At 51.7% G+C, this 14,001-nt stretch overlaps 3 protein-coding genes across 3 annotated transcripts; 2 read left to right on the top strand and 1 right to left on the bottom strand.

Moving 5' to 3' along the window:
• Nucleotides 1-160: 160 nt before the first annotated feature.
• On the top strand, nucleotides 161-9,055 carry ALT_4309 (transcription activator of gluconeogenesis acuK; the record flags this gene model as incomplete). Its single annotated transcript, XM_089599726.1, has 15 exons — nucleotides 161-585; nucleotides 633-754; nucleotides 816-850; nucleotides 901-1,145; nucleotides 1,234-1,266; nucleotides 1,327-1,413; nucleotides 1,479-1,888; nucleotides 1,968-2,079; nucleotides 2,177-2,310; nucleotides 4,959-5,082; nucleotides 5,147-5,388; nucleotides 5,497-7,301; nucleotides 8,252-8,380; nucleotides 8,443-8,664; nucleotides 8,747-9,055. 15 exons carry the CDS (start codon nucleotides 161-163, stop codon nucleotides 9,053-9,055), a joined length of 4,434 nt encoding a protein of 1,477 aa, XP_089456064.1.
• Nucleotides 9,056-9,649: 594 nt separating this feature from the next.
• ALT_4310 (dienelactone hydrolase) lies at nucleotides 9,650-11,152 on the top strand (the record flags this gene model as incomplete). The annotated part of the gene is made up of 3 exons (XM_033561130.2): nucleotides 9,650-9,980; nucleotides 10,030-10,665; nucleotides 10,737-11,152. 3 exons carry the CDS (start codon nucleotides 9,650-9,652, stop codon nucleotides 11,150-11,152), a joined length of 1,383 nt encoding a protein of 460 aa, XP_033417021.2.
• Nucleotides 11,153-11,212: 60 nt separating this feature from the next.
• Nucleotides 11,213-13,940, bottom strand: ALT_4311 (pseudouridine-5'-phosphate glycosidase/carbohydrate kinase family protein; the record flags this gene model as incomplete). Its single annotated transcript, XM_033561131.2, has 7 exons — nucleotides 11,213-12,533; nucleotides 12,606-12,906; nucleotides 12,962-13,192; nucleotides 13,250-13,291; nucleotides 13,338-13,437; nucleotides 13,490-13,698; nucleotides 13,754-13,940. The coding sequence occupies 7 exons, from the start codon at nucleotides 13,938-13,940 to the stop codon at nucleotides 11,213-11,215; spliced, it is 2,391 nt and encodes a 796-aa protein (XP_033417022.2).
• Nucleotides 13,941-14,001: the final 61 nt, after the last annotated feature.

Here is a 14,001-nt window from a genome sequence, read left to right on the forward strand (position 1 = left end):
TCGATATCTCGTTCGTGTTGATTTTCAGCGGAACGCCCACTCTTTGTGTACTTGCTTTTGGTCTGCTTCTTCTTTAATTGTCTGTTGTTGAGGACTGAGAGCGTACCTGGCATCACTGCATGGAGACATCCATCTCTCGATTCAGCCTAAGTGAATAAGGATGTCGCCCATTCAGCAGACAGACTCTGTTTCCACAACGGAGAAACCTAAGTCGCCTGTCGATGGTGATTCGTCAAGTGATAAAAGCACGGAAAAAGCTCGAGAACAAGACACAGAACGGGGTGAAGAATCGGGTAGAACTTTTGCACCGATCAATGCGTCCGCCGCACCAAACAACGAGCGATTGCAGAAGCTGCAGCGCACTACGTCTTCGACCATTGAGCGCAGCTGGTCGCTGAATGATGGATACAGCTGTCATACCGTCGACGAAGAAGCGGAAGATAAATCTAACCAACCGGGAGAAGCAGCCGAAGGTGATGAGTTTGTTGTCGGATGGGACGACAATGACCCGATGAACCCCCGCAATATGAACAAGTTCCGGCGATGGCTTATTGTCGTGATCTGCTCGTCGGGTTCACTCTGTGTGTGAGTCTCGAGTCTGCGACGACATAGCATATAGACAATACTGACAGTACGGCTTCGAGGACTTGCACCTCGTCCATGTATACCTCCACCTACGGGCAGCTAATGAAGGATCTGGATTGTTCTCAAATTGTGGCTACTCTCGGCCTTTCCTTCTTCATTTGGGGCTTGGGTAAGTCTGCCTTAGAGTCTCACTGCGTGGTTTGCGGGAATTAACCAGAGGCTGGTTGTAGGAATCGGACCGTTGTTTCTGGCGCCATTGTCGGAGGTTTGTCAACTCTGCGTGGCTCTCTGCGTTCCACTGCTGATATGCCACAGTTCTATGGCCGAAAGTGGATTTACATCGTCTCGTTTACCTTCTTTTTGATATGGTTGATCCCGTGTGCCGTGGCGCAGAACATCCAGACTATGATCGTAAGCCGTTTCTTCAACGGCCTTGCTGGCAGTGCTTTTCTCAGCGTTGCGGGAGGTACAGTGGGCGATTTGTTTGACCGCCACGAACTCAGTGCCCCTATGATGCTGTACACAGCTTCTCCTTTCATCGGTCCAGAAGTGGGCCCGCTGTATGTTCTCCTCGAATTGTCTCAGCTCGGACGTTGACCGGGTCGAAGCTCGCTCTTGTGCAACAGGGACTGACGGGAAGTTACCCAGGGTTGGCGGGTTCATTAACCAGTTCACGACATGGTAAGCTCGTCCGTCAGTTTGTTGCCAAGCAATACCTTAACAAGTCTATCATATCTTCAGGCGCTGGACGTTTTATGTGCTTCTCATCTGGTCCGGTGTCCTTCTGGGCTCGATTATTCTGTTTGTTCCGGAGACCTATCACCCAGTGTGAGTGCTTTCAGGTCCCTGTATCGTATCTGAAGGCATTGGCTCAGCTGACTCGACTTGGCCAGACTCCTCCGGCGCAAGGCGCAAAAGCTCCGCAAAGAAACGGGAGACGACAGATGGAAGGCTCCCATCGAACGAATGAACCGCTCGGTAGCACGGACTATCCTACGATCTACCTACCGGCCGTGGCTTCTATTGGCGCTGGAGCCAATGTGTTTGAACCTCTGTATATTCTCTGCCATCCTGCTGGGTATCCTCTATCTTTTCTTTGGTGCTTTCCAGCTCGTCTTCGGCAACGTATATGGCTTCGAGCTATGGCAAAGAGGTCTGTCGTTCCTCGGTCTCTTTGTTGGCATGGTCTTTGCCATCCTATCTGATCCTTTCTGGCGTCGAGTCTACGTTCGTCTGGAAAAGGAGCACGAAAAAGCTGTTGGGAAATCAGATGATTTCCAGCCCGAATGGCGGCTACCTCCAGGTGTGTATATTCCTGGCGACTTGGTTATCCGCATATTGAGCCAGAATAAACCTTGCTAATTTGTCTTCTCCTTATGCAGCAATCCTTGGAGGTCCGCTCGTCACCATAGGTCTCTTCATATTTGCCTGGACCATCTATCGTCATGTGCACTGGATTGTACCACTGATTGGCAGTGCGTTCTTCGGAGCCGGGTAAGTTTGCAATATGGCTGACCCTTGGACATGATTGCAACCACAGCGGCGCCAATAAGCTGAGTATAGACGCTAATTGTATCTGTTGCACGAACAGAACCATCCTCGTATACTCGGGTGTATTCACTTTTCTTGTTGATGCCTACCCAACGTACGCCGCGAGCGCTCTGGCAGCGAACAGTTTTGCTCGCTCGACATTTGGTGGTGTCTTTCCATTGTTCGGTAACCAAAGTAAGCATTCTCTTCTTCGTTTTGTGTGCGATTTTCTGTCTATGCATCTGCGGTCATCCGAAAAGTCGAGCCGAAGCAACAGCTCAGGAGAATGGTCTACCGTCAACGGTGGTAGGCTCATACTCAGCTGACCTGTTGTTACGAACTGCAATGCCTGTGCTTCGTCATATCCCTGGTCACTACTGATGATTGAAATGCAGTGTACAATAATCTGGGTTATCATTGGGCGACATCGCTGCTGGCCTTTCTGACTCTTGCCATGTCACCATTTCCGTGAGTATTCTTTTATTTCATCCGTACTTTGAGACCAGAGACTTTGGAGGTTTCTACTGTTTGATCCATGCTCCAACCTCCTTGCATCAGCTCGCAGCTGTCGGCCGTGGTTAGCGGCAATTGCGTGGACTGCCGTATTTCTGCTGCTTTTGCCAGGCTGTGATGATGCTACTGGCTTCACGGATAGAATCTTTCGCTGACTACGGTCCTCAAAACAGGTACATATTCTTCCGATATGGCAGCCGTATCAGAAAGAAGAGTCGATTCGCTACACGATAGACGACCAACTTTGTTGCCGCCGCATATCGAGCGTGCATTGTCATGGTGCCTGACATACGGCGACCGAGCTATTGCTTGCTGTTTTCCTGCTAAAATTTTTACCCGGCAAGGGTTGTACATCTAAACATAGACGCATGCATCCATGCAGATATACACTTACTAGAATATACCTAATGCATAAGAACCCACAGGACGAGGTGAATGGCTCTCTGAAACGAATGCATAGACAAGTTCACGGCTATCTACACAACGAGTATGACAAGTTATCGGCCATATACAGCGAGGACCAGCTGCTGTATTCGCATAGTTAATCCCTGACGGACCTGGCAGACGAACCCTTGTTCATTACCAAGCAACCGAATCCAGGCCAAGCCAGACCAAACCTAAAGACGCTGGCTCTTTACCGCGCATTACCTTACCTCCGCGTATCTGTCTGCACAATCTCCTGCAACAACAGTCTTTTGCAGAAATATAGCCCCTATTTCAGCCATCCCCCTCCAGAGCAATGACCCCCGTATGATGCAGGAAAAAGGAAATCCATCCAACAGGGCTATGCAGAAAGTCCCTTTTACCGAGGCATTTCCCGAAACTGGGCAGGCTGTCGAGGGTCGGGCGATCACGGGGAACTTGGTGGCATTCCGAAATTACCCTGGCGTAATTTTGGAGAGTTTGAGGGTTTTGCTGTACGTAAAATGACTCATACAAATGGATTGGGTTGTTGGGTTTCGTTTTGTTGTTTTGGTCGTTGAGGTTGATGTTCGCTGATTGTGTACAATGTAATCGGGATTAATTGTCTTGTTGTTATGAAAGGGTGAAAGAGGATTAGATAACATGTCTATCATGAGTATGAATCTTGAGATTTAGATGAGCAGCACGTGGGATAAGATATGGTGGAGGTGCCTGAGGCTTGAACCAGGTTGATACTATGGGTTATCACAAGCAAGCTTCATCTGGACGTTGATATACGTGATGCATGTGAGAGCAATATTCCAGGTCATATCAGATACCATATATGCGGCAATTGCCTCTGTCTGGCTTTCTGGACCTCATGGCATGATGTGATGATATCTCCAGGGCTCGAAATATTACCAACAGACTGGTAGATGCAAGAATGTGACAGTCAATTGAAACCACAATTAATCTTAATGTGTAAGGCTGAAACCTTCTGCCTGAGGTTATCCTCATTTCCCAAGCAGGAAATACCTAACAATAGCTTCGAGCCGACCTGTAAAGGTACTTGAAACCATCTGCATGAATCTCTTACCTGCTTATGATACTTATGATACTACTGGCGCATCACTGTCACACTCATCAAAATCCCTCAGTTATACTTTCTTGTCTGCGAGTCTGGACACGCGACTCCCTTAACTCGACTCGCGTTGGTTGACTTTACCTGCTTGTCACATAAGCCACCGGGGTTCTACTTCTATTACCTTACTATCACCGCTATTGGTATTCGAGTTACATATTATTACCTTATTTCTCGAAATTTGACTCTTCCCTGTTGTTTCTATTTTCCTTAATTTCTCTCCTCTGTTCGTTTTCTGGTGCTGCTTTCCCCCCCGCGTTCTCAATTTTTACTTTTCTCTTTTGTCGCATCTGATCACTCTCCTCTCCACTCCTCTATATTCTTGGAGTCCTTTTACCACGAGTGCTGTGTTCTCGCCTCAATTTTACATCTCCTCCATGGATTCTACCCGCAGCGTCTCAAAGTGAACTCAACTCGAACCGCCCAAGTGCAAAGTCAACTTTTCCCCGCAGCCCCGGCAAGCCTTTACTGTAACGCTCCACCCGTTCCCATTCTCTACGTACTTCAGCCGCACAGCCATCAGTATTATTATTATCATCATTCTATCACGTCCGCGTGATCGAGTTTATATTTTCCCTCAGGTCCCATTGTTGGACCAGACGTCTTGACCGCGGTTCGTGTCTTGGTTTGCGCCTCGGTCCACAGTTCGCAAGTATCCAAGGTCTTCCTGTGCTCCGGTACTCGGTTTGCCGCTCGCCCCATCCACATCCCTACAACTTCAAGACGACAGCGGTTCCATGTGGTACATCGTTTATCCGGGGTAAAACGCTAAGCGTAAAAGTCTCAGCCTTCAATCTGGATACCCTGAGGAGTGTTTCGTTTGCAGCGCGCCTGGCGTCAAAGAATTACGCTCGCCTGGTGACGGAGAAAGAAGAACCAGAGGTGACAAGCGATAGCCGACGGCTTTTGACGTGACGTCCTTCGCTCGCCGCAGTGGACGCGCTCACGACAATAACCCCTACCAATAACTCCTAGACACGCGAATGTCGACATGAAGTCGGAGGATAACGGGAGCGCCTCAGCTCTGGCTGGCGATCATGGTGGAGTCGATCAGGATACCCCAGACGCGGGCGATCGCACGGAGCATGCGAAGCACAAGACCAACGGCGCTACTGAGAATGCCCCAAAATCGGCCAATGCGAAGGATCCGTCAAGACCACGAAGGAAGAAGGCAAGGAGGGCTTGCTTCGCTTGTCAACGGGCGCATTTGACTTGCGGTACGCTTGTGTGACCTTTTTCTTTTCTGAGTTTAATAATATTCGCGCGCGCATCACCCTGCCTCATGCAATGGAAACAAACAAACTGATCGAGAAACTGCCTCTTAGGTGACGAGAGACCGTGTCAGCGCTGTATCAAACGGGGTCTTCAGGATGCGTGCCATGACGGGGTGCGGAAGAAGGCTAAATACCTGCACGACGCGCCGGATGGAGCGTTGATGCCTGGAGTTGGGGGGAATTTCTACAACAACGCGATGCGAAATAATCTGCCCTTGTCTCGAAATGGTGCCAATACAGTGAATACATCCTCTCAGCAGAATTCGGGGTCCAATTACTATCCCACGCCTCAATCGAACTCTTACAATGTCTATCAAGATACCCCTCTGACACAGAATTCTTTCACTTCGCAATCCCCCGTTTCCCCAACCTTCAACATGAAGACCACTCCGACGGCTCGAAGTAACAGCTTGTCGTCTGCAGTGAACCAACAGCCTCCCAACACAACCGTATCAGGCGCCACCCAGAGTCAGAATCCCTTCGCGGGACCATTCTTTGACCCAAGCGATCCTGCTCTCTTCAACTTTGACCTTTCTAGCATGAACTTTGAGAATCGCTATGGTGCGTTGGAGTTTGGGATGCTCGGCCATATGGCGACCGGTGCTGGTGACTCTCCCACTGATTCCGCCACGCAGCGAGGATCGATCGGCCGGAGTGGCTCCACGCAGTACTCTACGACACCCATCACTGGGGCCCCTGGCTTTGGGGAGAGTCCTGGTAACCAGCAACCTTTCATTTTTGGCAACGATCCGCTCCTGAACGAATGGCCAAATAGCCAGGCTCCGAATCAAGGGCATCTGAATGTCAGCGGCGTTTATCCCCAGGGCGGCATGATGCACATGGCCAAGTCTGATGCGCCACATGCGTTTGCCATCGAGAGCGGACCGGCTAGTTTCTCCAGCCCGAGTGCGACAACCAGCCCTCATATCAACAGCGGGTACGATGACAGTTCGCTGAGCAATACGGTCGTGAACAAGTCAAACGGCTTAACTGCCAACGGACAACGGCCGACGATCACGACGCCAAGCCTGAAGCACCAAAGCCTGCAGTTTGGAGTCAAACGACGTCAGCGGAACCCGTCGACTGTGTATGAGAGCGTGAAAGAGCCGTACGCCTATACGAACCGCTTCCACAATCTGACTGCCTTCATCCAACGGCGTTTTACCCCGCAAAAGACCTTGCAGATTGCGAAAGCGTTAGCGTCGATCCGGCCGTCCTTCATTGCCACGACCAAGACGCTTAACCGGGATGATTTGATCTTCATGGAGAAGTGCTTCCAGCGGACGCTCTGGGAGTATGAGGACTTTATCAACGCGTGTGGGACGCCAACGATCGTCTGCAGACGTACCGGCGAGATTGCAGCGGTCGGCAAGGAGTTTAGCATCCTCACCGGCTGGAAGAAGGATGTGTTACTGGGCAAGGAGCCGAATCTCAATGTCAACACCGGAGGCGCATCGGTACCCGGTTCTGGCACCACATCCCGCGGCAGCTTTACGCCTCGAAGTTCTACGCTGGAAAATGCCACTCCTGGACGCCCGCAGCCTGTGTTCCTTGCTGAATTGTTAGATGACGACAGCGTGGTAGAATTCTACGAAGACTTTGCCCGACTGGCCTTTGGCGACTCCCGCGGCAGCGTCATGACTACATGCAAGTTGCTCAAGTACAAGACCAAGGAGGATATGGAGCTTGCACAGTCTGATGACAATCAGAGGTGGAATAATCACCTGCGCAAAGGTGGGATTGCCGGCGAGGCGGGGATGAATCAGTTAGGTTTCAAGGATGGCAAGGTCGAATGCGCCTACTGCTGGACAGTGAAAAGAGACGTATTTGACATTCCAATGCTTATTGTGATGAACGTGAGTTGCCAATGATTTTGACGAGTCGACATATGCTGATTCCGACTGCAGTTCTTACCGTGCATATGATTGATCACCTTGTTGGTGGTTCGTACACGGATGCCCTTTGAATGCTTTGAATGTGTTATTGATCATTTTGTGCATTTGTTTATTTCATACCCTCGGATGGATCAAAAGTTCCCCCCCCCCCCCCCCCGGGCGACTGTTTATGTCCGACTGTTTATGTCTATGTTGTTCACTGTACTACCCTTGAATAGGGCTTTTGCATTGGTACATAACTTTCTTCTTTGAGGTGTACGATTGTCGGTTGTCGGTTTTTGTCGGATTGTCTTATAAGAGTTCTACTGGTTCTAATGTCTTACTGGGCCGGTCTGAACATAATTGCTCTGCCTCTCCGGCACCGCAACTGGAGACTTCTTTCCTGCCGGATGCTGTGGATGACTTGAACATGGCATTCAAGTATATATTTATCCTCTTTTTCTCCGTTTGTCTAGTTAGAGAGTAGTGTCTGGACAGTGATTGTCTTGGCATATGGGAGGGTGAACAAATCAATGACTTTAGTGAATAGGCTATTCGAGGTCTTCAATTCCACTGTCATCTTAAATCTGTAAAGAAGAAGATCTTGAGCTATTCTACAGCATCTGAATGTTTCCTTGCCATATGATGACTACCTTGGACTCCCATCCGCAGGTAATTATATAACAGTAAAATACCAGTGGAACCAATAATATTTGACTCCCACCGTCACAATATTACCCCGCGTCGTCCGCCGGCTCTTGCAGCAATACGAGCATCTTCCGCCATGTTTTCGACCAGTTTCCATCAGTCATACAAAACAGTCTTAACCCCTTTGTGACTCCTCTTCCCAGCAAGAGAATCCCAAGAGAGCCCCCAAGAGAAGAAACCAAACCAAAACCGACCCAAGCGAACAACCACAACAACACCATCAGACCAACCTCGCCATGCGACCGGACGGACCTCGGGATCCCGTCGCGGGGCCAGACAGCGGTCCCGAACAACCATATCCAGTGCGTCTATCCGGACCCGTGATCAAGGGTTTTGGACGGGGAAGCAAAGAGGTAGCTATCATCTTTCCGCATCTGCATCCGCATACAAAGTGACATGGTACTAACGGTGATAGCTGGGCATCCCGACGGCCAATATCCCCGCCGAGGGACTTGCAGAGTACCCAGATCTCCAAGTCGGGGTGTACTACGGTGTTGTGGCGCTTGATCCAGCCAAGTTCCAGTATCAGGAGGGTCAGGGCGAGGACTCGACCTCGTCGACAGCAGGAGCGGCCATTCTGCCTGCTGTGCTGAGTATCGGGTATAACCCGTTCTACAAGAATAAGACAAAGTCTATCGTACGTCTTCCCTCCTACCATTGAGCAAGCATCTTCGAGGAGACGCAAATACAACGAGGGGCGTATGCTAAGGCGATTACAGGAAATCCACATCATGCCACCGCTTTCCTCCCCATCGCCAACGGCAGAAGGCGCGGGAGAAGCGGGCCAGGTGAAATTCCACAAATTGCCCGACTTCTACGGGACGCAGCTGAAGCTGCTGATTCTGGGGTATATTCGCCCGGAGTACGATTATGTGTCGCTGGAGGCGTTGATCGAGGATATCCGGGTGGACTGCGAGGTTGCGCGGAAGAGTCTGCAGCGGCCGGCTTATGCGTGTTATATTGATGGGGACGAGAAAGAGTGCTCGGATGTGGTGAGGGAGCAGCGGAGGTGGTTGGTAAACTTCTGATCTTATTATAGATTTGTAGTAGTGTTTTAGACGATTGTACATAGATAAACTGTTGCCTGGCGAGACTCATGTTCACGTGGACATTCACTACCAGTATCAGCCCTACAAGTAGCACCAGCGCTAGCAATGAGCGGATGCGACGGAGACCCCTGTTAAAATGTCTGGTTCAATGGATCCACCATTGCCTCGATGCGATGGAGTCTGCAGCCCGTTTAAAACACATTGACTGGACCGTTCTGCGGTGCCAATAATCGTCGACGTCAGAGCGGTGTTGGCGCCGAGGAATGTATATACCCTATGTATGCAGGACAGGTGGAATGCAAACAAACCAGTTATGGTGATACTTGCACCCCAAGAGTCTTAACTTATGTCATTCGACATATCCTATGTTGGTTGCAAAATGCGTTGATGTAGCCAGAGATGGTAAGACCATGATACATATACCATATATGCGATCCAGTGAGTATGTCGAGAACATTTATTCTGGTACACTGCTAATTTGCAAAGGTCGAATACTATAATTACCAGCATTGAGATTTCCCAAGGAAAAAGGCAACTCCAGTCTGTAACTCGTACTGCAAGGAATACGCTGCAATGGATAGACTGCGCCAGCATCTCTCTCGAAGGCGTCGCAGCAGCAGCTCTAGCGCAACACCTCTTCAGGCGTCCAAGTCTCCCAATTTCCCCAGCAGCGAAAGGCGCCAGGATGAACGGGACGTATCCCCACGACGTCTCTATGTAACGTCCGACACGCATGATTTCGACCCAAGCATCATGGCGCGCTTCCAGGGTGAAGGGTTCGAGGTGGAGTATTTGCCATTCCCAGGCGGAAATGAAGATATCGAGAGAGATCGCAAGGATCTGGTGAACCTGTTGCACGAAAGGGAGGATGATCTCGAGCCTGGGGAGAGATATGCCGTCGTCGGTATGTCCAATCTGTATTGTCTGGTTAGAGCCCATGCTAATGAGAAAAGCATATCATCGGCCAGCCTTTCTACTCCTCGCATCGCACCACCAGTCCACAACAGCCACCAATCCTCTCCCCAGAATGTGCGCTCTAGTCGCCTACTACCCGCGCGAACCATTTGACGGCACCTGCAACAAAGAAAGCACCTCACCGGCATGTCTGCTCCCCCCCTCCACCACCTCAACCTCCACCTCCTCCTGCTACGCATCCCTCACCCTCCTCCCCATCCAGATTCACCTAGCAGGCCACCAAAACCCCTCCTTCTGGGACGACTACAGCGCCCACCCCAGCAGAAAGCGCCACAGATGCCACCTCTTCTTCTACCCCGAGTCCGAGCCGGGCTTCGCAGAGCACCCGAGCCCAACCTACGACCGGCTCAGCTCGCGCCTCGCCTGGAGCCGCGCGCTGGATTGTCTCAAGCGCGGGTTCGGCTGGCCCGGTGGGAGCTGGAGGACGCCTGACGTCGAGACGATCTGGGAGGAGTACTGGCGGAATCTGCTTTTCGATGCGAGCCGCCAATCCGACGGGGAGGGACACGCCGCCAAGGTCATGAAGATGATGATCGGGAGTGGCGATCCCAGCAATCTAGACAGGCTGATTGATGAGACGCCGTTGGTGAATTGTGTTCCGACTATGGTGGGGGGTATGTAATGACGCCTTCTGATTTCACCCGATATATGGGGTGTCCAGTGTCCTTTTGCTTACTGTCGACAGGACGCGACGAGCAGTCGATTTCGACCTTCTACGCGGAAGCGTTCTTCCCTACCGGGCCCCCATCACAGCAGATTCGCTTGCTCTCGCGCACCGTCGGGCCGGACCGCATCGTCGACGAGATCCTGCTGGCGTTCCGGCATACCGAGGAAATACCTTGGTTGCTCCCGCGGGTCCCGCCCACGGACCGCGACGTGAAGATTGTGCTTGTGATGACGGCCAGTTTTCGCGCGGGCAAGCTCTCCCGGCAGAATATTTACTGGGATCAGGCAAGTGTGCTGGTGCAGATTGGGTTGTTGGATCCGGCGCTCGTGCCGGGGAGTTTCCGCCCGACGGGCAAGACGAGGGAGGGTAGGCAGGACGTGGAAATATTGCCAGTTGTTGGGGCGGAAGGGGTGGAGAGGGTTCTGAATGGGTAGAGAGTAGTGCTGTAGTACTGATTGTATGAATCATCTATATTGAGTATTTGTGCATGACTGTTATAAGGCATCCATCAATGATCGCAGAGAGACCAGATCCCTGCTCACACCCCCCGGACTTTTCAATGTCCTCAGACTAGCCTCTTGTGCTAGAGGAATAACTTCCTCAACCGATGTCCCTGATCCCTTTGCAAGCCCGGCAACAACCGCACCCAGCAGCGTGTCCCCCGCACCATTGACACTCACAATCTCCCCATCCGCCAGGACCCCAGCCGACGGGAAAAGCCGCATATACACACCCCCGATCAGCTCATCTGTAGGTGAGGCGCGAGAGAGGATATACGGTGCCGAATCAGGAGATGTGAGACGAGCATCTCCCGGACGAAGCAGTTGGGTCACCAGAACCCCCTGAGCGCCCAATTTCGTGATAATGCACGGAATAAAGGGAAGTAGTTGGATGCTTTGCTGTGGGATTCCCTGATCCACCAGCTCGGCTGTCGTCATTGCAACCAGGCGGTCTCGTGAGCCAGACGCGGACATTCCCATGGCGTCAATGATGCGCCACCAGCCTTCGGACTCGAATAGCCCTGATTCGCGGGCTGCCATGTACATGGCAGAGAGCTCGTACTGATTAGGAGCGGCCAGACTGATGGCGTTGTTCGGGACTGCCCCGGCCGATCCAATTGCTGCCTCCGCCTCGGAAGTCTTTGAAAACAGACGGCGAGACTTCGCCGTAGAGACTGGCTCAAAGGCGACCCGCGAACCGTGCTGCTTAGCAACGGCAATCCATCTAGCTAGAACCGCCGGACTCCAGTTCGCATCCACGACCACCCACTGGGGCTGGGTGCGGCGGATCAGGGGCTCCCAGAACTCGTCAAAATCAAGCACGTGCTCCGGCAGCTCCATGATGCCCATGTCAGCCATAGCCACTACGAGGTCGCGCTTGGCGTCGTTGATCGCGACATATTGTGCCGTGCGCGCTCCAGACGACGCAGGAAGGATTTGTACGCCGGCGGTGGGAAGCCCCTCCTCCTTCAGCGTCGAGAGTGCAGCACGGCCACTCAGGTCCTCCCCGACTACACTGCAGAATAGGACAGAGCTTCCAAGATAACGTGACGCAATGGCAACGTTGTGGCCTACTCCGCCCAGGCTCTGCCCGATGACAGCGGGATTTGATGTTTGAGGAACGGGTGTAATCTTGTCGCTCTCGCTAGCAAAGGGGGTATAATCGCAGGACAGGTCGATCGCAAGAGAGCCAGCAACAAGGACATCTGCCTTATCCAGTTGTTCAAATGTACTCTTAGTTAGGGGTTTATGGTCTACCCCGGTCTCTGGAGTTGCTTGGTCAGCTCTTGCGTTCTCGGAGATTACTGGCATGTGTCTGCAACATTAGGGACATTCCAAGATTTGCGGTAATCTATCATCACATAACCCATCAAATGGGCGAACTCACCGGCCTCCAGTCCCTCTATCAGCCTGTTCTAGCTTGGACAGTTCAACCGCCACCTTGGTTGCGCGCTTCACGTTGGCCTCGACCAGCGCTCGGTTGGCAATTACACTCTTCCCGCCACTGAGCTCCTTGATTTTCGCAAGCACAAAAGGTGTGTTATCGCTCCCTCGGTAGCCTTCGACTTCGGCCAAGCGGATCGCCTCTTCTATTATCGTGTCCATTTCGCCTCTGGGAATCGACTGTTCCGCCGGCACTGGATTGGCAAAATGGATACCAGAGTTTACAGGGAGCTTCGATTGCGCGTCTGTTTGTGTCAGTACGAATAGCGCGATTGAATGAACAGAGTCCTGGCTGCCTACATATGATCGCAGCCGCTTCCGCTTCATCCCGGATTACTCTGGGACTCTTGATCCCACTGTCGCGTGAGAAAAAGGCAGGGAAGTCCACAGTGCCTTCACGGCCATCGGCAAATGTCCCAACACAGACTCCCTCGGTTTCTAGAAACTCAAGTGTCCGCGGGATATCCAGGAAGCTCTTGCATCCGGAACTGACAACAGCAACAGGCGTCCGTCCCAGCTCAGTCAAGTCGGCTGCATCGCGCTCAAGTCAGCTAGAAATCACAGCGGGAGGTGAGATTGGCTACGTACCAGAGATATCCATGGATGACTCCCCGCCACGGTGAACACCACCTAGATCAGTCAGTCTATGCAAATGATAGCAAAGGGGTATACTTACCAAGACCACCTGTCCCGAACACCTTGATACCAGCCAAGTGAGCAAGCACCATTGTCCCGGAAACGGTTGTTCCTCCATGGAGTCGTCTACCAGCCATTCCCTGATAAATGTCAGTCAACTGATTGAGACTCCATTATTCGAAGTCATCGTACCAGACCGCATATATAACCGAGATCTCTACGCGAAACCTTCAAGGCATCCTTTTTCTCTGCCGTCGATGCTAGCTCAATGAGCTCTTCGGCACTAAGGCCAACCCTAGCAACCCCACTGAGAATGCCAATTGTGGCGGGAATTCCACCATTGACTCGAACAACAGATTCAAGCAAAGAGGCGAGAGCGACACTCTCAGGATATGGAAAGCCTACCAGTGGTATTAGCCTCGCTTGCTACTCATAGCTATGTTGACTCAGACATACCGTGGGTATAGATTGTAGACTCCAGTGCCACTACCGGCTTTCCTGTCGCCACCGCATCACGAATCTCCTCTGACACTTTCAAAAATTTGCTTTGTGTGACATCGTGATAGCTTCGAATTGCCCGAGGAGCTCTTGTTGCTGGTCCCCGAGCTCTGCAGCAGAGTCGGCTAGCGGCTTGTGAAAGCATGACAAGGGCAGCGTCGTGCAAAATGATACGGAAATCTTATAGTGCAATTAACACATTACAC

This window comes from Aspergillus lentulus, assembly GCF_001445615.1.
Source record: "Aspergillus lentulus DNA, contig: Alt08, strain: IFM 54703, whole genome shotgun sequence".
Lineage (NCBI taxonomy): Eukaryota > Fungi > Ascomycota > Eurotiomycetes > Eurotiales > Aspergillaceae > Aspergillus > Aspergillus lentulus.